This window comes from Dryobates pubescens, chromosome 4 (assembly GCF_014839835.1).
Source record: "Dryobates pubescens isolate bDryPub1 chromosome 4, bDryPub1.pri, whole genome shotgun sequence".
NCBI classification, from domain to species: Eukaryota; Metazoa; Chordata; class Aves; order Piciformes; family Picidae; genus Dryobates; species Dryobates pubescens.
The window spans coordinates 19209531-19237183 of NC_071615.1; the positions used below are offsets into that span (position 1 = coordinate 19209531).

At 52.7% G+C, this 27653-nt stretch overlaps 1 protein-coding gene across 1 annotated transcript in view; it reads left to right on the forward strand.

Annotated features, from left to right (window-relative positions):
• Positions 1 to 6027: 6027 nt before the first annotated feature.
• Positions 6028 to 27653, forward strand: part of RHBDF1 (rhomboid 5 homolog 1) — a 42902-nt gene continuing 21276 nt past the window's right edge. Inside the window, exons 1-3 of the mRNA XM_054180737.1 lie at positions 6028 to 6438; positions 24087 to 24228; positions 26364 to 26494. Coding sequence (XP_054036712.1) covers positions 6098 to 6438; positions 24087 to 24228; positions 26364 to 26494 — 614 coding nt within the window. The 5' untranslated portion in view covers positions 6028 to 6097. The remainder of the gene's footprint in view (positions 6439 to 24086; positions 24229 to 26363; positions 26495 to 27653) is intronic.

Sequence of the window (27653 nt, forward strand, 5' to 3'; positions counted from 1 at the left end):
GGCAGATGGGCAGAGTACAAGGGCAGGTTCTACACATTGGCCACAACAGCCCCAGGCAGTGCTACAGGCTGGGGACAGAGTGGCTGAGAGCAGCCAGGCAGAGAGCGACCTGGGGGTAGTGGTTGACAGTAGGCTAAACATGAGCCAGCAATGTGCCCAGGGGGCCAAGAAGGCTAAGGGCATCCTGGCCTGCATCAGAAACAGTGTGGCCAGCAGGAGCAGGGTAGTCCTTGTGCCCTGTGCTCAGTGCTGGTTAGGCCACACCTTGAGTCCTGTGTCCAGTTCTGGGCTCCTCAGGTTAGGAAAGAGGTTGATCTGCTGGAAAGTGCCCAGAGAAGGGCAACAAAGCTGGGGAGGGGTCTGGAGCACAGCCCTGTGAGGAGAGGCTGAGGGAGCTGTGGTTGCTGGGGTTGCTTAGCCTGGAGGAGAGGAGGCTCAGGGGAGACCTTCTTGCTGCCTCCAACTCCCTGAAGGGAGGTTGTAGCCAGGTGGGGATTGATCTCTTCTCCCAGGCAAGCAGCACCAGAACAAGAGGACACAGTCTCAAGATGTGCCAGGGGAAGTTCAGGCTGGATGTTAGGAGGAAATTCTTCATAGAAAGAGAGATTGGCCTTTGGGATGTGCTGCCCAGGGAGGTGGTGTAGTCCCCATCCCTGGAGGTGTTTAGGAAGAGACTGGCTGGGGTGCTTGGCGCCATGGTTTAGCTGATTAGATGGTGTTGGGTGATAGGTTGGACTGGATGATCTCAAAGGTCTCTTCCAACCTGGTCTATTCTATTCTATTCTATTCTATTCTATTCTATTCTATTCTATTCTATTCTATTCTATTCTGTTGATCTCTTCTCCCAGGCAGCCAGTACCAGAACAAGAGGACACAGTCTCAGGCTGCGCCAGGGGAGGTTCAGGCTGGATGTTAGGAAAAAGTTCTATACAGAGAGAGTGATTGCACATTGGAATGGGCTGCCTGGGGAGGTGGTGGAGTCGCCATCACTGGAGGTTTTCAGGAGAAGACTTGATGGGGTGCTTGGTGCCATGGGTTAGTTGTTTGGGTGGTGTTGGATTGGTTGATGGGTTGGATGTGATGATCTTGAAGGTCTCTTCCAACCTGGTTTATTCTATGTATTCTATGCACATACCAATTTGACTGCAGCCTTCCCTGTGCCTCTGTTCTGACAGCAAGGGCTGATCAGAGGCTTGGCGACTGCGCGCTGTCTGTGAGCGCTTTGGAGAGTCCTCATGTGCCTCCTGGAAAGAAATCTGCCTAGTTTTGAAATTCTGAAGCAATGTTATTTCATCTCTTGCCAACAGTGGACTGAAAAATGATAAGAGTCTTTCAGGCTACGTTACAGATATTTGGGGAGTTTCAGCTTGCTTCTTCCATGACATTTTTATTGCTTCCATATGAAGAACACATATATGTAGAGAGGTGTGTGCTAAAAGCTCCTTTTTTGTGTCTGTGTGTTGAAATAAACTGGGGGGAAGGAAACTATTTTGCTAAGTGACATTTCCTAAGTATTTTGGAAATAAATAGCCTTCTGTGCACATGCTTTTCTTCCTTTGGAATTTTGTTCAGTTCCCCCAGCTGCCTGATCAGCATGAAAATTGCCATTTTGATCCAAATGGATTTGCTGGGTGAAATGCAGTTGAAAAAATAAATATCTCTGTAAGGGCTGGCCAGAAAAATCCTACTTTTATGTTATTTCCATTTCTCCACCTTCTTCTGGCACTGCAAATGCACACATTCCCTGTGGCTAGAGCTAGGAATGATCAATTGCAGTTAATCTGGGCAGAAAATTAAGGGGTTGGATTTTGATGTGATTTCCTTGTGCTCTGCTGGGCAGCAGCTCTGGTGGCCATAAGCACCGGTGCCCCAAATTCTCAGCATTTTGGCTCCTTTCTTGCTTCATCTCCTGGTTTGGTTCCTCAGCTCCACATGGACTCACTGACCATGCCTATGAAGTGAATTATCCATCCTGGTTTTACAGAATCACAGAATCACTAAGGTTGGAAGAGACCCCAAGGATCACCAAGTCCAACCTGTCCCAACAGACCTCACAACTAGACCATGGCACCAAGTGCCACGTCCAATCCGCTCTTGAACACCTCCAGGGACGGTGACTCCACCACCTCCCTGGGCAGCACATCCCAATGACGAACGACTCGCTCGGTGAAGAACTTTCTCTTCACCTCCAGCCTGAACTTCCCCTGGCACAGCTTGAGGCTGTGTCCTCTTGTTCTGGTGCTGGTTGCTTGAAAGAAGAGACCAACTCCCTCCTGGCTGCAACCACCCTTCAGGTAGTTGTAGACAGCAATAAGGTCTCCCCTGAGCCTTCTCTTCTCCAGGCTAAGCAACCCCAGCTCCCTCAGCCTTTCCTCACAGGGCTGTGCTCAAGGTCTCTCCCCAGCCTCGTTGCCCTTCTCTGGACACCTTCAAGTGTCTCAATGTCCTTCTTAAGCTGAGGGGCCCAGAACTGGACACAGTACTCAAGGTGTGGCCTAACCAGTGCAGAGTCCAGGGGCATAATGACTTCCCTGCTCCTGCTGGCCACACTATTCCTGATCCAGGCCAGGATGCCATTGGCCTTCTTGGCCCCCTGGGCACACTGCTGGCTCACGTTCAGCTGCTGCCAATCAGCACCCCCAGGTCCCTCTCTGTTTGGGAGCTCTCAGCCACTCTGACCCCAGCCTGTAGCTCTGCATGGGATTGTTGTGGCCAAAGTGCAGCACAAAGTGGTTTGGACAGGCTTAGCTGTGGATGAGGAGAGTGGAGCTTGGTTTTATTTTGGGGCTTCAAGCGCTGGTTTAACATGCAGTCCCTGCTCCATGGGCAGCCCTGCAGGCCTGCTGCCAGCTCAGCCTGCAGCACAACCAGCACCCTGCAAGGTGCATGGAGTCACAGGGCTAAATTCAGCTCTGTGTCCCTGCTTGACACTCTGAAATCCTGCATCATAATTTTTGCTGCTGCCTGAGGGCAACAGAGGCTTCTAAAGACTTTCTGCCCAGTGCTGGGATTTTGAACTTCCTGTAAATTGAGTGGGTTATAAGGGACTCAAGTTGCAAGATTGCTGCTTGTTAGCAGAGTCTTATGGGTTGGTTTGGTTTGGGGTTTTTTTGAAGCAAAAGGTGTTTAATTTGTACTCCAGAAAGTGTAAATATTTCCTTTGCAGGTCAGCAGTCACCACTTTGGCAATGATTTGGAGAAGATTGATCTCTACTCCAAACACTTTGTGCCAACATTCTAGATTGAATGGCAGGGGAAAGGGTGCTGCTGGGTGCTCAAAGCAGTCAGTGCTGCTCTTGCTGGTGCGAGGTTGGGGCAGGAAGTGGCAATGCCAGATGAACATGCAGGAGCTGCAGGGCAGCAAGCGGGAAGAGAGGCCCTTTTCTGTGGCAGCTCTAGTGGACAGATCTCACAGTACCCATCCCACTTATGTCCACAGGGATCCTCTCTGCTTACCAGGCTGGGGATGACAAGCTGAGCTACTGGTGGTGGCCAGGAATCAGATTTGTTCCCCACTGAGGGGATGCAGGTGATCTCCAGTCTGGCCTGGAGATGCATTCCCCAAGGGAAATCCCCATCCTCTCACTCCTGGCAGTTCCCCTGGGTCATGGCCAAGCCACTTGCATTTGAAACTCCATGGTGCTTTGCTTGGGCTTCTGCGATATTAATCCACCCCGGAAGAAATCCCAGTCCTTTCTGGACCTCTTCCCTGTTTGCTAGGACAGCTGCCAGAGCTGTGCCACTGCATCGTGTCAGCAGAAGGCGAGGGAAGCTCTGCTCTCCCCCCGAAGGCTGCAGCCTGATGCTCTTCACTGTGCTTGCTGGATGGTGGGATGCTTTCTTGGCCTAAACCCTGAATGAAGCAGGCCAAAATCAAATTGTCTGTCTAGATTACCAGTAATCCAGATAAAAATAGACCTCTGTGCTTGTGGTATGTCTCAGCTGTCCTCACATAACTGTCAGGCAATGCATGCAGGCAGCAGGAAGGTGATGGAAAAGCTGCTGGGAGCACTGCAGAGCGCCCCGGTGCCACGTATCCAGCAGTGGCCACGAGCACATGCCAAGACCAGCCTTTGCCTATGTCTGGATAATCAGTGTACAGTGCAGCCACATTTAGTACTTGATGCCACAGGATCCCTGCTCCAAGAAGCGTGGCTCACCCAGCTTGGAAGGAGCAGCCGAAGCAAGCTGCAGCAGGAAAAGCTCTGCGCTGATGAATATTGATTTCATTGGGTCCTAACCATGGCTTGTGGCAAGATCAGAGTTTCTAACGGCTTTCAAGCAGAGGGAGGAAATTCCAGTTTCCAGCAGAGAAGAATGAAACAAATTTGTGTAATCACATGTTCACAGTGAACATAACAAGCACCAGAAGAGAGCTCTCCTTCAGCTGGTCTTCAGAAGCCAGGTTACAAGCAGAAGTACTCACCGTAAACGTTCACAAACAAGGCTGTTGGGCTGGATGAACTACTGGGTCCTCAGCACCAAACTGCTCCTGTTTACCACCTTGCGCAGGAGAGCAGCAACAGTCAGAAGTGGGCCTTACGTCACCCTGTTCCATGTATTTCAGGCTGGTAGGACTCAGGGCACTGAAAAAGAAACGCTCTGTGTTGACGAGAGTGAGGAAGGAATTTTCTTGTCCAGGAGGGTAAATTTTATCCAACTAAGTGCAGATGCCTGCAGCTGGGTCAAATGAATCCCACCCCACAGTCCCAGAGGGGCTGGGCAGGGCAGCACTGGAGAAGGGAGACCTTGTAGGATGGGTCTAGTAGTGCTGTATGCAAGAGTGTTTGTTACACAGGAGTAAGAAATGATGTTTCGGTGTTTTCAGTGACAGAGCTTTGTTTGCCTTGCAAAACGCACATACTCTTAGCAGGAGGCTAAGAAAGAGCAAGGGTGGGTCGGAGTCACACTCTGGTTCACAGAGTGAGTGCTCCCTCCCGGGAGATGCTGGAGGGCCCCGCGAGTTCATCTCCACTCTGTTACGTTACTGGACACTTCTTTTCCTTGTTTATGTGGTAGAAACATCTGAAAATAATTTGTGCCTCTTAAGCACAAAGTTCAATTTGCAATTTGGTCTCCTCCTCAGCCAGGACTAGCTGAAGCTGCTCTGTGTTTGCTCATTAGCTAACAAGACACAATGTAGTTAGCTGGGCTCTCTCGGGGGGGCTGCCTTCGGAGCGTGGTTCTGTTGCTGTGCGTGGGCGAGCCAGAGGTGGGTGCGGTGCTGATGAGCTCACCCTTCGCAGGGAGCGCCGGCCCCTGCCACAGCAGCTCCTGTGTGGCCCAAGTGCTCTCTCGCACAGGTCAGCAGGACAGCATTGAATATGGACCCCATTCCCCTGTAACTAATACAATAAGCATCTGCAGCTGTGGGCTGGGGACCTGCTGAAGAAGGATGTGCATGGTGCAGGGGCTTGCTGGAGCTCTAGCAAACCTCTACGTGAGCAGTACTCAGCGTGTGAGCAATACATGCTGACCGATGCTCTGGAGAGAGCTGATGGAGAAATCTTCGGCAAGAATCCCAGGACAAAGGCGAGGACGTCTGAGCAATCGAGGTGGGAGGATGCCATCCAGAAGGGGAAAGTGAGCTGGGAGGAAAGAACGAGCTTTGGGAAGGGATGATGCTCTAACCACATGGCCGAAGGAGGAGGTGTGAGGAACTTGATGGGAAACACAGAACTGAGAGCAGGGGGAATGAGGCAAAGAGCAGGTAAAAGGCAGTGAAACGGTCCCGAAAGAATGAGGTACCTGAGAACCACACAGCTAATGACAGCCGAGGGACTCGGCAGTGAGGGCACTCCGAAGCTAGAAAGGGGCCGCGCCTGGCCCAGCTACCGCTGTGCCCCACGCTGAGCCTGCCAGCAGCGCCGGCCCGGGGGCACCGCACACCCGCGGGCACGGCCGCTGCAGGAGCCGGGCGCTCTGGGGCAGCGGAGTTTCCAGCGGCCGCGGCGGCACCCCGCGGGCCCAGGGCTAACGGAACCTGGCGCTAAACAGTCACGGCGGCTGGGCCGTGGTGGGCGCTGCACGCCCGACAGGCGCTGCCCACCTCCGAGGCGGACCCCAGAAGCGCTTCGGGGAGGCGGGGGACTCCGGGATGGGGCTGCGGGGGCCGCGGGCGGGCCGGTGGCTTCCGCCCGGCGCGGCACATTCCTGCACCGTGAGTCAGGGCGGCGGCGCGGCGGGATGCGTCGTCCCGCTGCCCTCGGCTCTGGCAGCTCTCTGGCGGGATTCACGCCGCCGATCCCGGCTCCCTTCCCGTCACCCATTTGCATGCCGCAGCTGTGAATGGCGTGCCCGGCCGGCCGGCCCCTGGCACGGGGGAGGAGTCTCCGCGCCCTACCCGGGCCGAGCTCGGCGGCGCCGGTTCCTTAAACCTCACTGGGGGGTGGCCCGAACCGAGCGGCGCTGCGCCGCTGCGCTTCACCCGCCTTCACGGTGAGTGCGGGGCCCGGCAGTGGTGGTGGGGAACCAGGGAGGAACGGCGGGGGGCTGCCCCGGGGCACGGCGCACACGTGAGTTGCGAGCCCTATCCCGTCCCGTCCCGGGGCCCGGCAGCCTGAGCCGCGGCTCGGCAGCCCCCTGCTGGCGGCCCGGCCGTGAGGGGCAGCCCCTGCCGGCGCCGATCGCGCCGCCTCAGCCGGGCCGGGAGCGGCCCGCGGCGGAGCGCGGGGCAGGGCCGAAGCCCAGAGGTCGGCGGCCCCGACCCTTGACAGCCCTCGGAAGATGGCTCCCCGCCGGGCACCGCCGCCCGCCCCGTGAGGTGAGGAGAGGCGCGGGGCGGCTTTCGCTCGTGTGCCGGTGCCTCAGGTGGGAGCCGGCCCTGTCAGTGACAGGCACAAGTTGGACTTGTGCGGTTTTGCGTCCCCAGGCTCCGGTGGGTCTTTGGAGCTTGGTGAGCCCGGTGCCTTCGGCTCGAGGTGTGTGTGCATGGCTCGTTGCAGCTGGGTCAAGTCCACGCTGGAGCAGAAAGGCCACTCCGCTTCCATCTCCTGCCACGCGTTCCCACTCACCCCTCCCCTGATGCTGGCACCGGTGTTTTGGCAGCCACTTCCCAGCAGATCTGGTGGAAAACATAACACTTTGTGCATGGAGAGGTTGCTTCTCCTCTGCACAGTGTCCCTCAAGTGACTTCTCACTCTGAAGCAGGGGATCAGAGCAGCCCAACATGAGCTCTTGCAGGATTGCACCCTTGGTGCTGAGTCCTCTTGAGCTCCTCGGAGAGCGACCTGACCTCCCCCTACTTGCCCGGCTGTGCCCCTTGCACCCTTTTTGACTTGTACTTTTCTCTCGTGGGTTTTGCCTGGTGCTTGTCCTTGTGCATGCCTTGGTTCCGGCTGCTGATTCTCTTGCAGGTTGGCTTTGCGGTGGGATGCAGAGTGTTGGTCAGGGATGTCTCCAGGCTGGGTCTTGGAGTGAGCAGGAAGTTGTTTCCTTTCTTCCTGTTTTTGTCCCCATGGCTGCAGATTTCCTCTGGGAAGAAAAAGCTGTGCATTCTGCAGTAAAGGAAAAAATAGTCCCACGTAATGGGAAGGGACAGGGCAGCAAAGCTGAAGGTGCTTCTGAATGAAGCATGGGATGAGGAAGGAGCGAGGCTGTTGACTGCAGTAACGCTGCTGCAGCTGCAAAGTTGCTGCCTTTGTGCTGTGACCACAGGGGTGGAAAAGGTCCACGTGGGACAAACTGGGGAGCAGACCTTTGGAAGGAGAATTGGATTCCACTCCTGTGCATGGATGTATATCGCTCTCCAGCTCTTCTCTCTTCGTTGGTCCAGGGCTTGCAAGAGGGGGTGGGATAATATGTGCTAGATCGGTTGGTATAGTTGGAAGAAAGAGGCGAACTTTGAGATGTGTCCTTCCTTCAGGGTTTGGTTGTTGAAAGGCCTTGTGTGCCTGCAAGCTTGTCTGCTTTTTTCCTCCCTCCTTTTTAATCTAAAATCCTTCTCCCCTTCTGCTTCCCTCTTGTGTTCTTAGATCCCTGTGGTCACGCAAGGCAGCCCATGTGTGGGCAGATGAGGACCCCGTGCTGTTCCCGAGCTGGGACCCTGCCGGCCTCCCAGAAGGGGCTGTGGGTTTATAATAGGGGAAGGAGCTCAGTTATGGTCTGTGTGCTCATCAGTGCTGAGCCCACCTGCAAGGCAGGAGCTCTCACATGTGGTCATGTGTCAGTGGTGTGCCTGCTTCTCTGTGTTCCCATGAAAGGAGGTTAATGCTGCACGGTGTAAAAGCAACTCCCACAAACTAGTTTTGCTCTGGGACTTCCCATGACAGGCTCTTTTTTTTTTTTTTTTTTCTTTTCTAAGCAATACACTTGCAAGGGCTCAGCCTACAAACTGGCTTTTCAGGTTCTGGGGAAAACCATGGGCTGGCCCTGGTCTCAGGAATGTCTTGCTCAGTGCTGGGTAGGCTACAGCCAGAGTGATGAACGTTGGATGTGGAGAGCGCTGCTCACGAGAGCAGAGCAGGCTCCTCTTCCCTGGCAAGCTGGTCCTTCCAGTGGCTTGGTGCTGAGAGCACACGGCCCTGATGTGTCACCTCGCTCCAGAGTTAACGTCCTTTGGAGGGGGCCGGCCCCTCCTCACTGGACTTGGCAGATGGCTTTCCTGGCCGGGAGTGCAAGGAGGCTGCAGCTGAGTGAGGTTGCCAGGCAGAAATAGGAATTCCTTTTGGGGTCATCAGTCCTGTTCCTCTGGAATCCAGAACCAGAGAGTAGCCAGCAAGTCCCAGCACGTCCCCTGAGAGAGGCAGGGTCTGCTGAGCCTGGCGTGATAGGACAGTTCATTCTGGGCACAGAGCCTGCGTGCTCAGATAGCATTGCTAAGGGTTTGCTTCCATTCCATGTGTTGGATCTCTCTGTGGTGCAAATACAACCTGGGTAGTGCTGGAGGCCTAGGCTGCAGCATGACCAGGAGTCCCAGGATGTCTTCCTTTTCCATTCAGTGCATCGCGGAGAAAGGTTGGCAGAGCCTGCCTTTCCCCATCCCATGTCCTGCTGGGGATGCTGCCTGTGGAGCAGGACTGACTGAGCTGAAGATCCTGACGTTTCTCTATCTGTGTCTTAGCTTTTATCCAATAGAAGAGTCTTTGATAGAAGTCTCCCCTCCTGGTTGTTGCCATTTTTCCTTAGTTATGTCTGGAGGCTTTGGCATCTTGTGGAGACCATGCACCCTTCTCAGAGGCTCCAGCATTAATTGTGACCCAACATGACACTTCTCTTGATGCTGTTCCTGTAGCCACCTGCCTGCCACCAGCCTGTGACCCATTTCAATAGAAACACTTCAAACTCAAGGAGGGGTTCCTTCCTCAACATTTTCCCTGAGCTCAGATGTGGATTAGTTTCCTTTCTTTTCTGCTGACGAGGTGCTGGGCTCCAAGTCTGACTTGATCATCACCATCTAGTTTGAATGCAGGGGACATGAAACGTGCAGATCTCACACTGTTGTTATGTGCCCTCCCTGCTTCTGGGCATGGACTTGCTTCAGTTTTGAGTAACCCACAGAAGGTCTGTGTTGTGACCTCTCTGTTCAGAGATGCAACCTGAATTTAGTGATGTTTGTGCCTGGGTTGTGGGTAAAATGGCACAGTGCTGCTGGAAAGCAGAGTGAAGATGGTTTCATTCTCCAGAGAAGGGGAAGGCCTGCTGTCCATGCTCATGCAGGTGGCTGTCTCTCCAGGTGGTGGAGTTCTTTATTGCTTTGTGGTTGGCTGTTTTGTTTTGGGGTTTTTGTTATGGTGTTTTTGTTTGTTTGGTTGGTTTTGCCTTGTTGGGAACTAGCAAATGAAGCAATTGAACTGATGGATGTTAGGACCTATTGCTTGTTTCACTGGTGCTCTGTCACTCCTCTCTGAGATCAGCACCCACCATGCAAGTAATAGGAAAATAGTTAGAAGGGACAATCCTACCCTGCAGCTATTATTCGCAGGAGATTAGGGAGGCACCAGGGAAGATGCACCCTTGGAAGGAAATGGACCTCTGAGACAGCATTTCCCATGGTCATGCTGGCAGCTCTGTGTCCTTGAAGAACCTCGAGCAGATTCGGTCTGTGATGTCTGCTCTTGCCTTCCAGGCCTGCTTGCATGGAGCTGTGGAGACCCTCACTCAGTGCAGCAGACCAAGGCTTGCCTGCCAACCTCTCTGTTTTCATAGGCAGGCTCTTCTGTGCCATTGGGAAGGTCTAGGGACAATCCTTGAGCGAGCAAGGGAGCAGCGAAAAATGTCTGTGCTGAGATTGCCGGTTATCCAAGTTAGTTAACTTCAAGGGTTTCTGATTGCTTGCTCTTTTTTGTTTTCTTTCTTCCCCCTGTCCTGCTCATCTAGCTGCTGTCCAGGGCTGCTTGAAGCCCACCTCTCATTACATCTCTCATACCTGTTTCAGGCCATGCTGCTGCAGAACTGAGGAGGTGGGAATTTTTAGTGTGTGTTGGGCTGATGCCACAACAAACAAACTGGTGGCTGAGTTTTTGAGCAAATCATGTCAAGTATGGTCAAATCCTTTAGAGTACCAAACAGAGCTTCTCCTTCATGTTAATCTCAACTGAGACCTAAAGCTGCGGAACGTAAGTTGCATTACTTGTGCACTTTGTATGCTGCAGAGACAGCAAACAGCAGATTGATGTGGTGACATTTCCTTTGGGTGCCCTCTTCAGCTGTGTAGATAAACCATTTATTGAAAATAGAATTAGAACTACCTTTTGCTTACCATAAAACATCCTTAACTATTGCCATGCAGGCCCGAGCAGCAGATTTCTTTCTCAAATGCTGGAGCCTTTAGCGACAGACAGACTTTGCCTCAGTAATCAGAGCATCTCTAGAACACAGTGATTATTAAAGGAAATGTAATTTCTTCTCGGTGAGCTAAGAAGCATCATTGCAAAATACTTCCCTGGCACAGTACAGCCTTCCCAGGGGGAGAAGAGATATGGAGACATGCCCGAGCTTGCCTTTTCTGGAAAGCCTACCTTTGCCTCCTCCTCCCCTTCCTGTTTCCCCTTCGCTGAGAGACAGCCCCAGGCTCGGCTGGTCAGCAGCAGTCCCTGCTTTGAAAGGTTTTTTTTTCCTTAGCAAAGAAACAATCTAGATGAGGTCATCCTGAAGCAGTGCAGGACATTGCTTTTACTACTCTGCAGGTCCAGCACTTAGTTGGCTTTACTCGGTGGGAGTTACAACTGCTTGACTTTTAGTATTTTGAGGGTAGATGAATACAGCTTCTGGATTTCAGGAGCTGCTGCCCTGTAGCAATCAGCACACAGAGGGTACCCTTCTCTGTTGCTGGAATTCAAAGCTCAGTGCTTTAAAGAGAACTGGAGAAGACAGCAGGCTGTGAGTTGTGCTGCCAAAAAGTGGGAGGACAGTGAGAGAGATCACTCATGATTCTCACAGAATTGTCGTGGTTGCAAGGGGACCCAAGGATCATCCAGTTCCAACTCCTTGCCCTGCTCAGAGCCACTTCCAGCCTGGCTTTAAAAACATTCAGGGATGAGGCTTCTACCACCTCCTTGGGCAACCTGTTCCAGTGTCTCCCCACCCCCATGGTGAAGAACTTCTTCCTGACATCTAATCTAAATCTTCCATCCTCTGGCTTGGATCCATTCCCCCCAGTGCTATCACTACCTGACACACTAGAAAGTCCCTCCCCAGCTTTCTTGTAGCCCCCTTCAGATACTGGAAGACCACAAGAAGGTCTCCTGAGAGCCTTCTCCAGATTGAACAACCCCAACTCTCTCAGCCTGTTATCATAGGAGAGCAGTTCCAGCCCTCTGATCTTCCTCATTGCCCTTCTCTGGACACGTTCTCCTAGGAGTGTGGTTCTCCTAGGCTTGTAAAGTTTTCTGCTTGAGCTCCTTTAGAATGGTGGTTATTTGTGTTTGGGTTATAAATAAGGTGGAGCATTGTGCAGGCAGGAGTGTACATGTGTGCACACACTTCCAGAGTGAGACCAGCTCTTCCTGCAACTGCTTCCCAGAGAGAGTAGGGGATGGTGTGTGGCTGGATGCTGAGCACTAGCAGGAACAGAAATCACAGAATCAGAGTGGCAAGCTAGCTCTCCTGCATCCCTCATCCCTGGCTGGATCAGTGAATACTTAGGAAGAGCAGCTCCAGCCAAACCAGTCTCCTCCTCTACTCAGCTCTGGTGAGACCCCACCTGGAGCACTGCCTCCAGTTCTGGAGCCCCTATTGCAAGAGGGATCTGGAGGTGCTGGAAGGTGTCCGGAGCAGGGCCACGAGGAGGAGCAGAGGGCTGGAGCACCTCTCCTATGAGGGCAGGCTGAAGGAGTTGGGGCTGTTCAGTCTGGAGAAGAGAAGGCTCCAAGGTGACCTCATTGTGTCCTTCCAGTATCTGAAGGGGGCTCCAAGAAGGCTGGGGAGGGACTGCTCAGGATCTCAGGGAGTGATAGGACTAGAGGGGATGGAATGAAGCTGGAGGTGGAGAGATTGAGGCTGGAGGTGAGGAGGAAGTTCTTCCCCATGAGAGTGGTGAAGCCCTGGAATGGGTTGTCCAGGGAGGTGGTTGGGGCCCTGCCCCTGGAGGTGTTTGCAGCCAGGCTGGATGAAGCTCTGGCCAGGCTGATCTAGTGTGGGGTGTCCCTGCCCATGGCAGGGGGGTTGGAACTAGATGATCCTTGGGGTCCCTCCCAACCCTGACTGATACTGTGATACTATGCTCTGAGTCCTTAGCTGTTGAGTTGTTCTTTTGAGGCATCTCCACTGGGCCTTGCTGCTGTGGGTGTTATTGGGGGAGGCAGGCTGGTGGGTGCAGGATGCACCTTGCCAGGTAGAGAAGGCAGGTGTGTGACAGTGAGCAAGGCTGCTCTCACTTTGAAAGGAGTGTGCAAGGAAAGCTGGGCCTGAGAGGCTCAGATGCTGCAGCTTCCATCCTTCCTGAATACAAAGTCTGTCTTCTGGTGTGGCTCCAGCAGTTATTGTTATTTCCTCTGGAGATTTTTTGTGTGAAGGTTGCTATTCAGTGTGGGTTTTTATGTAACTTTCCGTAGGAAATGTTGTCATTTGCAGCAGGTTTGATCTCCAGTTCCAGTGAAGTGTTTTTATTTAGCACAACAAACCCTGATTCTTAGCTGCTTTCAGTACCAGGACCTTTGCCATGGAGGTTGGATGGCTTTTGGGCTACCATAATTTTTGGTTTGGGGTGTTGTGATTTTCTTGTTTTGGTTTGAGGGGAGGTTGGTACTTTGGGCAATTCCTTTTCCAGCAGTGTTTTGATGCTGTCTCTTCTAAATGAACAAATTCCCAAGGAGCATTATTTTACCAAGGAAATTGCTCCTGAGCTGGGTGCACTGGCATCAGCTATTCCAAAAGCATCCAGACCAGTGTTTAGTGCTCTCCAGTGCTGCCTTCCCAGCTTACCCTGTGTCCCAAACCCTTATGGTACTTGTGATGAATATGAGAACTGGTAGGGGGGGCTTAAAAGCCCTACAAATGCCCAATTTCACTGAAAGCAAAAAGAACCCAAAGAAAATTGAGTTTGGATTTTGTTGGGTTTGTCTTTTGTTTTCTAATGAGGGGTCATGGCTGCACTTAAAAAGCATTTTTGGGTGGCTGACTGGGACAATGACCGTGTCCGTGGGACGTGTGGATCAGCCAGTGCTTCACAGTGCTTCTATTCTACTAGAAAGGAAAATAAACCCAGAGCTGGGTCTTCTGGAGCCCCATTGAATTGTGGCTGAGAGTTAAATGTGGACTAAAATAGTTTCTGTGGTCACTCTTTCCTGCTTCTTTGTTCATGAGGAGCTGGAGAACGTGCAGACCCAGGCAGAGCACTGAGGCAACTGTGCTCGGAGGCTGCTGGGGACCCCTGAGTGAAGGGCTCTGCCAGCACAGCCCAGCGCTGCCAACCCTACAGGCAGCTGTGCTTACCTTTGGATGGGTGCAAGAACAAGGCTGGTGTAGATGATCCTTCCTCTGGATGCACCTGCAGTGCTGGCAGTCAGTTGTTTCCAGGTGGAGCTGTGAATGTTTGTGTTGGTAATGTCTTCCACTCTGGCTGTGCCGCTGGACCACCAGTAGTATCCTGGCTCCCTGCATGGACATGCTGAGATGCATCAGCAGTCTGGTAGCTGGTCATGGATCCCTAGGTGCAAAGTAGCTCCTTTTGATGATCAGGCAGTGCTGGCTCTCCTGCCTTCCCTAAAGAATGGGAGTGCTGGTCAGTGCTGGCTTCTCACCCAGCTGTGCTTGGCGTACTGCCACTGGAGCTGTTTGCAGGCAGCGCACCAGTTCGTGCCCAGGTGTAACCTAGGAGTGGAGAGCTGTGGTCACAGCTGGTGGCAGTGTGGCTGTTACATGCGGTGGCTGTCAGTGCTCTCCTTGCAGAGCTGCAGGGCGTGCTCATGGGGAAACAGAATGAAAGATGGTAAAGTACTCTAGAAGGTTTTCCACTGCTCCCCCTTTGTTGTTGATTGTGTTCTGTGCTCACTGTTCACATTCCTGGTGTCTAGGTAGGTTGTAGATGACTTGGTATTTGGTTTACTTTAGAAGGTGGAGTTAGATGCTGATCTAGAGAAGGAGAACAAAGCTGATGAAGGGTCTGGAGAACAGGTCTGGTGAGGAGCAGCTGAGGGAACTGGGGTTGTTCAGCCTGGAGAAAAGGAGTCTGAGGGGAGACCTCATTGCTCTCTACAGTTCCCTGAAAGGAGGCTGGAGCCAGGTGTGGGTTGGTCTCTTCTCCTTAGTAACAAATGATGTGACAGGAGGAAATGGTCTCAAATTGCACCAGGTAAGGTTTGGGTTGGGCAAGAAGAAACTTCTTCACTGAAAGGGTTCTCAGAGACTGGAACAGGCTGCCTGGGGAGGTGGTTGAATTCCCATGCTTGGAGGTGTTTCAAAGATGCAGAGATGTGGTGCTGAAGGATGTGGCTTAGCACCAGCCTTGGCAGAGTAAGAGAATGGTTGGACTCAATGGCCTTACAGGGCTTTTGTAGCCCCAATGATTCTGATTGCTCATTGCCTGGCTCCTGCAGGGTTCTGGGCCATGGGCATGCTGGCTGATGCTGCAAAGCTGCTTTTGTCATCTCAGCCACGCTTGCTTAGGAGATGGAAAAGGCCCCTCTGCCCACTTTACTCTGATTGGCTTCCTCCCACCTCCTTGCTTTGTGCATGCTACAGATGAGCAGGAGAAACTCATCCCTTGGGAATGCTTCTATGGGAGCTGCCCTTGTGTGAGGCCTGGCCATGAGCTCTGGAGAAATCTGTGGATGCTTTGGATGTTTTCCCATCTAACAACCCCACCAAAAATTCACTCTGCCTCTGCTGATACAGCAGTATTTTATTCCTGCTGCACTCAACACCTGCACTGAGAGTGCTTCCCAGAAGAGAAGCCTCAGGAGATGCAGAACCCACCACCTCCCTTGTGGTAATCGTCTGCTTCCCACAGTGCTACAAGTGAGTTTTTGGCTGTGTTTTCACAATCGCTTCAAACCCTGCTGCCTGGAGAAGCAGTCCAGTCACCTGGCTCCAGTTGCTCTCTTTGTCCCTGCTTCCTCCCTGTTCTTTCTGCTGGCACAAATTTTTGTGGAACAACCTGGTGACTTGGGTCAGGGAGAGAGCTTGGGCTGGAACAAAGCATTTTCTTTGAGCTAATGTGGGTTGGTTCCCAGTGCGGCTCAGCCAGCAGCTGTGGGGATGCTTATGCCGGCATGAGGAGGAGGTCGACACAGAGGGCTGTGGGCACTGCTGCTGCTTTTGGCTTCCATCTCTTGAGTGGCCAAGGCATTGGCTTCTGTGTTCTTGTTACTGTTCTGCCTCTTCTCTGCTGCTCTGAAAGGATCCCAAAGACCAGAGTCTGTTGCCTGTGTGAGTATTGCAGGTTATCTTTTGACCTGCATTTGGAGAAGTTCAACTACAGATCTGGGGACTAGCAGGAATCAAAAAAGTTTTTTGAGCTCCCTGTTTTTCCTCTCTTCTATATGAAAGCACCAGGCCTGGATGCCCTTCAGGTCCCTTGTGAAGCTGCTTTGAAAGCTTCTGCTGCTGGTGTTCCAGTAAGAGCTCACTGATGCTTCATTTCCATCGTGACTTGCATCGCTTTCTGAAAATCAAGCAAATCAGTTGCTCAAAGGGACATCAGATCTGCTTTCCTGATCATGGGATTGACTTGCATGCATTCAGACTCCATTGGCAGATGTTTCCCTTGCCTGTATTTAAAGCCCTCTGGTATATGGCTGAACTTTCTCCCCGTTCAGTGGATCCCAGTTGAAGCTGTGCCCTGTGTCTGCCTCTTGCATTCTACAGGGCTGTGCATGAAATCCAAACCCTTGGGGTTTTTCTGATGTAGATTCCTATTTCCTGTCTAGGGTCTGCCAGGCTTTTTCCAAGCCAGGAAGTTTCCACTGGTATTTCTCAGCTAGTTAAGCTGGGTGGCTGATGGTGAGGTTCCCTCAGAGCTGCCTCGGTTGCTTGGGTAGCCGCAGAAGTAAGAATCCCTTCCCCAGAGCATGCACCCTGCCCTAGTGGGTTCCTGCTGGCAAGGCTCTGTGGTGGTGCTTGTGTGCTGCTTTCCTACCACCTCCTTGCATGCTGCTTTTATGGCCACCTGCTCAAGCCAGTAGATCTGCTTCTAGCTCTTTCTAGAGCTGTGATTGAAATGAAACCTCTGAGGAGGGAGATTCACCCTTTGGCACTTGCTTTCCACAAGGTGAAGGCCTCTGTTCCAGCAGAGCCCAGGCAAAGGCTTTCACGGCCCCCATCTGTTTCTTTCCATGTTCTACTTTGTGTTAAAGCTTAAAGACAATGTGGGTAGGGACAGGCTTTCTGATGTGCCACACTGGCATGCAGGAAAGCTCTGTCTGTGCATAAGAGGTTGGCTGTTCCCCAGTCCCGAGGAGAGTGCCAGGGGCTCAGCACGCTGCGTGTGTGTTGGTGGGGGCGGTTTCCCCCTGAGCACTGCTGTGCTGGGCTGGGAATGGAGGAGCAGAGTTCCAGGTGGGCAGGGGCCAGAGGCCGGGGCTGTAGTTTGCTGCTTCCGCTAAGCTGCTGTCACGCTGAGCTATCGCTGAACCAGCTGGTCCTACCCTTCCTCTCTCTCAGGTTGCACAGAGCTTATCTGGGGTTGTCTGAGCCTCTTCAGGATGCCAGATCAACAGGAAATGATTTACCAGGGTTAGTTCTGTGCTGGTAAAACACCTTGAAGTGGCTCATTGGAGTAAGGTGAGACTCCTCTTTGAGTGGCAGCTAGGTGCCAGCTTGGTTTGCTTGCAAGCTGAAGGTAGGGCAGAGCAGGCTGTGGGTAGCATGTGGGAATGGCAGTCCTGCCAGCTGCCTGCTGTGCAGGGCTAAAAGGCAGCATGTCTGCCTAGCTGGCTGCCAGGCTTGTGCTCAGCAGTGCCTGAACTGTTCAGGTCCCAGCTCTTGCTTGGCAGCCTGTGGGTCTGCAAAGCTTTGTGGCATCTCCTCGGAGCTTAGCAGGGAGGGCTGGGAAACCAGGGGAGAGGCTGACACAGGGCTGCTGCCAGGGCAGTGCTGGTGGCCTTGTTTCATTTCTGAGGTGGTCTCCTATGGTGGGACATGGTGGGTGATGGCCTCAGCTGGAACCCAGGTGTTGCTGTCTCCCCTGGCTCTCTCTGTGTGGAGAACACACTTTTTGCTGTCTCTCCATAAGGATGCCTGGTGGTGTGCCTCAACCATAATAGCTGTATGGACACAGCCTCTCAGGTGCCCACTCTACAAAACTTGCTGCTGCAATGTGGAGGAGAAGAGCTGGAAGGCAGCCATGGGATGTGGTGGTCAGATTGCAGCAGAATAACCCCAGAGCCTGTTAGCTCTTGGGGGTGTCTAAGAACACTCACACTGTGCTGGGGAGGAGCAGTGTTCTTGGTAGATGATGTGTATTTGTGTGGTAGGCTTGAATTTGAGGGGTTGTTTTTAGTTTTGAATGTGCTGGGGAACCCCTCCCAGCTTTCTTTTCAGTGGGAATGCTGCTGAAATGCAAAGTTGGGAAGAAAAAGCTCAACTGGGGAATAGCTTTGGTTGTCTGAGTGGAAGGGTGCTCTGTCTTTGAAATGACTCTGCAAATCTCTGGATGTGCTTGAGATGCCTGTCAGTTTCAGGAGCATGCTCAGGCTTCTGTAGGAAGCTTTTCCTTCTGTGTTTGGGTCAGTGGATTTCACTAAGCAGCTTTTCTTGATCGTGTGTCAACTTTGGAACTGAATGCTCTCTGCCTCTCTCAGGCTGACCCACAGCAGTGGATTTGCCTTTCCTTCTGCTACTGTGACCTTGCTTTGGCAGGGAGCTTTTGAAGATGACTTTCTGGGAACATCTGCAACCTGCAAGTGTTTTCCTCTGTTTGTTTGTTTGTTTTGATGGAAATGGACTTTATTACTCACTCTTGTGCTGCTAGGAGTGTTGTAGGTGCAGGTGAGCTGCAGACTTGCAAACACCGTGGAGTTTAGCCCATGTGCTGGAGAGGAGTTTTGTGCTGCTGGATTCCTTAGTTTTGTCTTGCTGAGGGAAGAGTTTCTGAGCTGAATGAGCAGTGCAAGTGGTGGCACCAGGACTGGGAATACACCATGCCACCTCTTCTCAAACTCTTCAGACAGCCTCCTTACCCCCATCTCCAGTGGCTCTTACATGGTTTTGGTAATAGTCCCCTCTTGATGTCACTTGTTGGAGTTGCTCTGCTGATGGTTTACAAAAGCTGAGTTTCAAGCCCCAGTGACAGTTCACAAGAGCTTGCAGATTTCCACCTGCCCAGGGTGAAGGTACCTAGCTGATGTCTACATTGATGGAGCATTTTCTGGACTTTAGGAGGTGCTGCAAACCACAGACACAGGGGAGAGCTTTGAAACAGCTCCTGTCCAAGAACTGAGCAGCCAAATGTGGATCCTGCAGTGTTTGTGGGAAGAGAGGATGGTAGGAAGGGCATGGAAGAGATCTGTAGAAGCAGGGATAGCGTGGAGAGAGGATAAGGAAAAGCTGTTCACTCTGGGGCATGGAGTAAGCCCAGGGAATGGCAGCTTTAGAGGCTAACAGCAGAAAGTGGCTTGTCACACAGCTCGTGTCTCAGCTGTGGGGTTGTGTGTCATGTGCCTTTATGAGTGCTAAAGTTTGCTTGGACTGAAAAAAGAGTTAGATACATTCTGGAAGAAAAACCATTGAATGGCAAAGGAGATGGATACAGAACTTGTAAATACAAGGAGATCTCTGGCACAAGCAGCCTGGGAGTTATTCATAGCACAAGCCATGACTGTCCCAGGAGATAAGGCTTTTGAGTGATCCCATGCTCTGTCCCCAGTGCCAGGCAACTTCTGGACAGGAGATACTGGTTTTAGATGGACACTTGGCTTGACCTTGCATGGCTGTGCTCTGTGTATGCCTATTCTGCTGCTCTTTAACATCTTTATTGATGATCTGGACGAGGACATTGAGTCCATCATCAGTAAATTTGCTGACGACACCAAGCCGGGGGCAGGAGTTGATCTGCTGGAGGGTAGAGAGGCTCTGCAGAGGGACCTGGACAGGCTGGGCAGATGGGCAGAGGCCAAGGGCAGGAGATTGAACACATCCAAGTGCCGGGTTCTGCACATTGGCCACAACAACCCCATGCAGAGCTACAGGCTGGGGTCAGAGTGGCTGGAGAGCAGTCAGGCTGAGAGGGACCTGGGGGTGCTGGTTGATGGTAGACTGAACATGAGCCTGCAGTGTGCCCAGGCAGCCAGGAGGGCCAATGGCATCCTGGCCTGCATCAGGGACAGTGTGGCCAGCAGGAGCAGGGAGGTCATTCTGCCCCTGTACACTGCACTGGTTAGGCCGCACCTCGAGTACTGTGTCCAGCTCTGGGCTCCTCAGTTTAGGAAGGAGGTTGACTTGCTGGAACGAGTCCAGAGAAGGGCAACAAAGTTGGTGAGGGGTTTGGAACATAAGCCCTACGAGGAGAGGCTGAGGGAGCTGGGGTTGCTTAGCCTGGAGAAGAGGAGACTGAGGGGTGACCTTATTACTCTCTACAACTACCTGAAGGGAGGTTGTAGACAGACAGATGTTGGTCTCTTCTCCCAGGTGGCCAGTACCAGAACAAGAGGACACAGTCTCAGGCTGCGCCAGGGGAGGTTCAGGCTGGATGTTAGGAAAAAGTTCTATACAGAGAGAGTGATTGCACATTGGGATGGGCTGCCTGGGGAGGTGGTGGAGTCGCCATCACTGGAGGTTTTCAGGAGAAGACTTGCTGGGGTGCTTGGTGCCGTGGGTTAGTTGTTTAGGTGGTGTTGGATTGGTTGATGGGTTGGATGCGGTGATCTTGAAGGTCTCTTCCAACCTGGTTTATTCTATGTATGTATTCTATGTAGTCTATGTATTCTATGCTCTCCTGACCTCTTGGGGGCATTCATTAGGACAGGACTGAGAAATTGGACTTGAGGGCGTGGGACCATTCAGATGAAATGTGTGTCAATAGGTTGGAAGCAAAGCCCATTGGCCCCATCAGATATGTGGCTACTGTGTCCTGAGCCCCTAAAAGCAATCAGGGGGTTAGTGTGCAACTCAGCAGGTGCTTCTAGTGCAGCTGTGAGACAGGAGTGACTGCAGCACTTTGGGGGAGGAGCAGGTGTAATGAGGTCTTGCAAGGACCATTCTCATCCATCCAGCTGTCCCTCTATGTACAGCTGGTTGATAATGTCTCACTATACAGCAGGATTCAGCCTCACCATTCAGCTCCTGGAGTCTTGCCTCTTGTATCCGTGTTCTTGGGTCAGAGGTAGTTGGCTGCCCTGTGCTGTGGCTGTGTCTTCAGAGTGTGCAGAGCATCAGGCCCTGCTAGGGCAGGGGCTGCAAGTTTCCTCTCCTGTGTTTTTGAGGTTTCTCATTGGCCACTCCAGTTGGGAATGCTGAATGGCTCTGCTCTCCCTGCACTCTTCTGGTGGGAAATGAACATCTTAGTAAATAAAGTAAGTCAAACTGGTAGAGGAAATTGCTCCTCAGTTGAACAGTCTGTAGGCAGCCTTGAAACTCATCTGGTTTTAAATCCTGAGTGCACTGCCAGGAGTATTGTACCTGCCTTTGGATGCTTTGCTATTTAAAGGACCCTTAACTGCTGAAGCCAGGAGAAAGCAGTCTGGTGCTCAGTCAGCAATGTGAATTTCATCTTCTGCTTCCTCTTGCATGAAGCACAAAGTTGAGTCAGCTTTGGGGATAATCATAAGGCCACAGGCTTGACCCCAGTAGTGTGGCTGTACTGTCCCCCTCTTGGCACGTGATGTGTGTGCATGCTGCTGGCTCTCCTCCTGCACTGCTCTGCAAGGGTCGCAGTGAGGCTGGGGTGATGGAGACGTGGACATCCCTGTCCGTGGCAATTGAAGAAAGGGAACTAACAATTGATTTGATTGGGAAGGCTTCCATGGAGCACAGAGTTGTCTTGGCAGGTTTTGAGCAATACAGGAATAATTCATCCACTGCCTCCTTCTTTGGCATTGCTGATGAAGCTGCAGATCTTGCATGTCTGTGTGCTTTACACCTGCTCACAAAGGCAGCTCGCTAGGTGGGCTGGAGGGAAGCTGTGATGTCTGCTCGTTGAAGAGATCCTGGAAAAAGAGGAGTTGCCTGTCCAGAGGTTCTGAATGTTCCTTTGAAGGCACAGGAAGGAGACTCTTCAGCTGTGTCATGAGGGGTACGTGTGAAATAGGTTGTGTTTGGTCATGCCAGAGTGGTGGCGCCATCCTTCTTGGTCGGTCTCTGATTAGAGCATCTCAGGAAGACCTGGTGTTCATCATCCTCATGGGTAGATGCTGGAGCTCTTTGCATTGCACCAAGGAAGTCTTCCAGGCTTGAGAAATCTTTCTGACCTCACCATGAAGACACAATGGCCTGTGCTGCATTCAAGCCTGGAAGCTGTCTCGTGGTGGAGTTGCCCTTAGCAAGAGCAGGCAGGAGCTCCCCTCTGCCTCTAGTTGTTCTCATCTTGTAGGAAGTCAGAACAGATGCATTTAGTCAGCCCCGAGGCTAGGGGTGGAGGGAAGGGAGGAATGGTGTCCCTCTAAGGGCTGTGAACACAGGACCATGTGCCTGGATGCAGGGCATGTCTGTGCAGGCTGCATCATGAATTCCCAGACTTTTGGGGGCCTGTGGTATTTGCTGAAACCCAACCTTCATCCACCTACAGCTGAGTCCTCCCTTTCTGTCGTTCCGGCTCAGCTGAGCGCTGCGCTGCTGGCAGCCAGCCCAGCTTGTGTGACTGAGCTGGCAGCTGGTCATCAGCTCCTTTTAGATGAGATTCTCTTCTCCTAACCCAATCCAGATCATCCCCCACTCCCTTTTGTTGACCTATTTCCCCCCTCCCTTCTGTACCTTCTGTGTACACATTCTGTGCACTTTCTGCAGTGGTGAGCTTCACCACAGCTCCCTTCCCTGGGCAGCTGCTGTGGGAACGGGGTGGGAATGCTGGGACAGGCAGTGCATGTTCCAGGGACCCACTGCTTGGTTTGGGTTGGAAGGGACTTACCAGGCTGTCTGGCTCAGCCACTTGGCAAGGCAGGGATCGTTCAGGCTGCTCAGGGCCTCCTTTAGTTGAGTGCCAAATGTCGTATAGGATAGAGGTCCTTCTGCCTCTGGGCCTGCCCTAGGACCGGCCCGCTCTCAGGGAAGCATCCTTGCATAGTGAACTCGTGCATTCAAAACAAATGGACATTTTCACACTGTGAGGACACTGAGTTTTAATCCAAACAGAGCTTTTGTACTTCTGTGTGGCAACCTTGTAGTGTTTGAAGGGAGCTACAAGAGAGCTGGAGAGGGACTTTTGACAAAGGCATGGAGTGACAGGGCGAAGGTGATGGCTTCAAGCTGGGAGAAGCTGGATTTAGATTAGACATTAGGAAGCAATTCTTCCCTCCCCATGAGGGTGGTGAGGTTATGGTGAGGCTCCAAGCCTGGCAGTGTTGAAAGCCAGGTTGGATGAGGCCTTGAGGAGTCTGCTCTAGGTCTCTTTAAGGTCTCTTCCAACCCAAACCATTCTGTTTCTTTCAAACCATGCATGCCTGCTAAATTAACTGGCTGCTTCCTCCATCTGCCCAGGTGGTGGGGGAAGGCAATGCTACTCTTGACTTGAGGGGTTCTTTCCATTGTTTAAATTGTTTTCTGTCCCCTGTGGGATCTGTGGCTCAGGACAATGTAAGGAGGGAACTGGGACGGAATTGGACCTGCTGTTCCCTTCAGCTTCCCACTGCTAGCTTGTGGCTGTATGTGTGCTAGGGGAGGAAGAAATATGGGCTTGTAGAATAATTCAGGTTGGAGGGTGCCTGTGGAGGTCTCCAATGCAGTCTGTTCTATGAGTTGTTTCTCTGAGTGTGCGCAGTGAAATAGGTGTTTGGCCAGCCTGAAGGAGCTGTGTGGTTCCTGCCCCACTGCATGCAGCCTAAACAGGAGGGTGGGCAGGATGAGAGCAAGTCACTCTGGTTCCTTTGGCATGCTGGTTACCCAGTGGGTTTGATTTAAACACTCTATCATTATTATTTATGTCTGAAACCCACTCCTGGGCAGGATTAGTGCCAGCTCTGATGTTCTTGCTGTACTTGCATTGCTCTGTGCACTCTGATGTGTCTCTAGAAGGGGACTGCATTTAAAAGAGATCAGAACAACCAGAAGTGGCCACTTGCCGATTGCTGTGCAGTAAGTAGGAGATTGTGGTGCCTGGCTTTGGGTGGGCAAGGGTGGCAGTGAGTCACAAGCTGTTTTTAGAGGGAGGTCAGTGGCTTTTGATACTGCAGTTACTTAGCTGCTTGGACTGGACCCAGAGCTCATTAAGATTTAATTCATGACTGATTCTTGAGGAACCTGAATCTCACAGTAGTCTCAGCAAAAATCATAATGGGAGGTGACTCTCAAGCTCTCTCATGCTCTCTCTGGCATCTGTGTGGAGGTCCTGCAGGTCTCAGAACCACGCCATGTCCTCAGTGTCTTGTCCTGGCTGAGCAGCACAGACACCGGCTGGGATGCCTGGACCCTCAGGAGGCACTTTGAGAAGCCGTCTGGTGTGGGGCTTGCCTCCCATCAGTTGCAGCCTGGAGGAGAGTGCTCTGCTTGGCCCTGCTGGCATACACTGTGCCAGGGCTGAGCCTGGCTCCCTCCTGACTGCGATTTCTCTCCTGTGCTAGGCCTGAGGACAGACGTGGGACGATGTCGGAGGTGCGACACGACAGCACCAGCAGTTTGCAGCGCAAGAAGCCGCCATGGTTGAAGCTGGACATCCCGGTGCCGGTGCCTGTGCCCGTGCCAGAAGAGCCCCAGTTTGTGCAGGTACGGAGGCTGGGGGTGGGAGGGAGGGTCTGTGGCGTCGTGGGGGCGGGGGGTGGAGCCCCACCGTGCTGAGGCAGTGCCTGTGGTCTCCTGCAGTCCAGGGTGGGAGAAGTGCGGCGTGCGATGGCAGGTCACGAGGCCTCGGCAGAGAATTTCTGATCAGTAATGAACTCCCCCTTGCAAGGGATGTGGGAGGGATGAGGGTGGGTTGCTGATGTGCTCAGATCAGGGAATGTGAGTGTTTGGATCCATGGGGGTTGTGAAAGGTGTCCTGGCTAGGGGGGTATGGGAGTGAGGAATTCAAACTTAAGGGGGCTGGGGGAGCAAAGGGCTTCCAGACAAACATTAGGGGTGGGAAGTGCTGAAATGAGCAGGGAATGAATCTGACTTAGGAACAGCCAAGATAATGCCAGGCTCTCGTCAGTAACAGCAGGGAAAGAACAGTCACTGGCAACACAAAGCTGTTAACAGCATGAGGAGCACAAGAGAATCATGTGGGATGAGGAATAAGTAACACTGAAGAGTGGTGAAGTAGAGATGGAGTGAGTGGTGAATGGGCACTGTGCAATGCAGGAGAGTAAAACATCCCTGCTTGTGCTGGGGCTAGGAAAAGGGACAGGAATTTCTGCTACAAGATCACAGGATGCTAGGGGTTGGAAGGGATCAAGTCCAACCAAAGACTTTCTTGTAGGGGTGAAACCTGGGTGAGATGATTGCTAGTTGCTTCCATGACCTTCCTGAAGAAACAGAGACTACCTGACCCCAGGGCAGAGCCAGAGGCTTCCTGCTGCCCAGGTCCATGGGTGGGCTGCAGTGCCTGGGTTCCCCTGATTAGCTGCCAGAGAAATGGAGCCTTGTGAGGCTTCCCTGCAGGGGAGCTGAGGACAAGCTGGTCTGAAGAGAAGACATGGGCTTCACTTGAGATAGCAAGGCCTGGCCCCTTGGCTATCCCTTGATCTGGAGGCCAAAGTGCACTTCAGTTATGTGACAGCTTCTGGCAGCTAAGTCTTGGTCCTGGGCTTCCCTTGGTAGGAAAGTGATTTGGGTTCAGTCTGCAGGGATTAGAAGTGGAATGGAGGGTTTTAACAGTGCAGGCTGAAGCCTTCCTAATCACTTATTTAAGGTTTTGATGGATGTTCTCTTACCTGAAATGTCTAAGTCTAAGGTCTAACTTCTGGAGAGACCTTGTGTACTTAGGATGGAAGCTGTCAGAGGTGATGTTTTCTGGAGGTCTGGTGTGCACAGCACAGCTGTCGTGATGAGAGTGCACAGTGGGCTCCTTTGGCTTATAACCTGAGTATCTATGCATTGTGTTCACATAAAACATGTCAATTGTGTTAAGATCAGTGGAAATTATCAGCTCTCTGGGCTGAATTAGCAAGTAGCCTTGAGGCAGAGACAATGTCTGAACGGAGGAACAGTCGATCGGAGCTTCACTTGCCAGAGGGACAGTCTGCTCAGCCTGCCCTTTACAAATGGGAGATGTCTCTGCCAAGCTGGTGAAAAATTAATCCAGAGCAGCCCTGGGGAGGCAGTTGTATGAGCTGAGAACAGCCTGGTGAGTTGTTGTATGTGGTAGGTGACACTCGGCCAAGAAATGCCAAGAGCTCTCAGACCTCAGTGTGTCCAGACAGTTAGGTTATGAGCAAAGCCATTGTGGCTTTCTCAGCTTGCTTAGCCTGCACCAGGCCGCAGCTGGAACACAGATCCACCCTCATCTCCTGCAGGCTTTTGCTGCAGATCCAGACTCACTTCTGAAGCAAATCTCGCTGTGCTTCTCTTCACCTTCTACAGTGGTCTAGGAGTACCTGGCCTGGCTTCCTTCTGGCTAGGAAAAAGCCAGCAGTATGTGCTGCAGGAGCTTAGTGATGTAGCTCATCTCTGAACAGCCATCAGTCAAGGGGCCAGGCTAGAGCCAGCCTGGATGGGACCCACCACAGCACGCAGGTGCTGCCTCCTTGGTGCTGACTGTTCTGTTGCAGCCGTTCCTGGCCAGCAGGGCCGCAGGCCCGACTGCATGCACCCAGCTCGTGCTTGGGGTGTTGGGTGGCCATTGACTTGCTGCTGACTGTTTCACAGCCTGACTGGCCTTGTGGAGCATCAGTCTCTGACTCCCCTCCTGCTTTGTGTGGCAGCCCACCCGACGCCAGGCCTTCCTGCGGAGTGTCAGCATGCCGGCCGACAACACCCGCGTGCCCTCCCTGCCCCACGAGGGCAGGAGGCCAGTGCTGCAACGACAGACCTCCATCACCCAGACCATCAAGAGGTGAGACACCGACTTCATGGAGCCTGCTTTGGTGGATTATGCCATCCACTGCCTTCCTTTACTTCTGGGTTTACAGTCCTCTGCATGCCCCTTGGTAGAACGCTGTCACAGCAGGCTTAGATCGTCTCCTTTCTGGTCTGTCGTGAGACTGCAGAAGAGGCTGGGTGCAGATACCGAACAGATAAGCCCAGTGGTGCTGAGTAGCCTCTTTAGTAAGTCCTGGGAGGAAGATTATGATCATCAGGACAACAAATGGTTCTTGACACTTTGTTTCAGACAAATGCTGACTGTCCCCACACTCCAAGGAGCTGACCCCTTCTGAGTAGCAGGATGCCTCAGGCTCTTGATGTTTAGCTGAAGCTGTGTGATGCAGTGCCCTGGGCTTGCTTTAGTCTGGTATCTGAGAGCACAGGATTGCTGGGGGAAGCAGGAGCCCATCCCATTCAGGTCAAGGCTTCCAGCACCTTGGCTCCTAGCACTAGCTCGTTGGCAGGTCTGTGATGGAGAGTGGGGAGAGGCTGCTTGGATCCTCGGCTGCACGAAGGGTTATCGTTTGTCCCCATGACCTGTGGGTCCCTGAGACATGGCCACACAGCTGGGTGCCCCTCCTTTCCTCCCTGTGACAAAGGCCTATCCCAGTTCATCCAAAGGGAGTGGTTCTCCCAGCTGCTCTCCTGAAATGCCTGGCTGTTATCCCTGGCAGCGTGTCAGGCCTGCCTGGATCCCAGGAGCATCCCTGGAGCCCTGCAGGTCAGGGGCACTTCCAATCAGTCAGGCTTCGCCCACTCGGAGGAGCAACTTTCCAGCTATGGGAAAGACTGGCCTCCCACTCACTGTTTGCCTTTGCTTCAGACCTTCCCCAGCTGCCTTGGTGGTGAAGCTCTCCCACAGAAGCTCTCTGTGATCCTGCTTCTTGTGAGGTTGTGAAGGCTGAGCTGTGAAGGCCGAGCCATGAAGCCTGCTCCTTTCAGGGCTGTGGACAGCTTCTGAGGCTGTCACTGCACACCTGGACTGCCTTTTCCCTCACCTTCTTGCCCTGGTCCAGCTCCTTGCCAGGACAATTAGGCAGGAGCATGTCAAAGATGAGGAGATATCCTTGGTGGGGGCTGTGGAGGCCCCAACAAGAAGGATTGTGCAGGAGGGCCAGAGGAACCTTCTG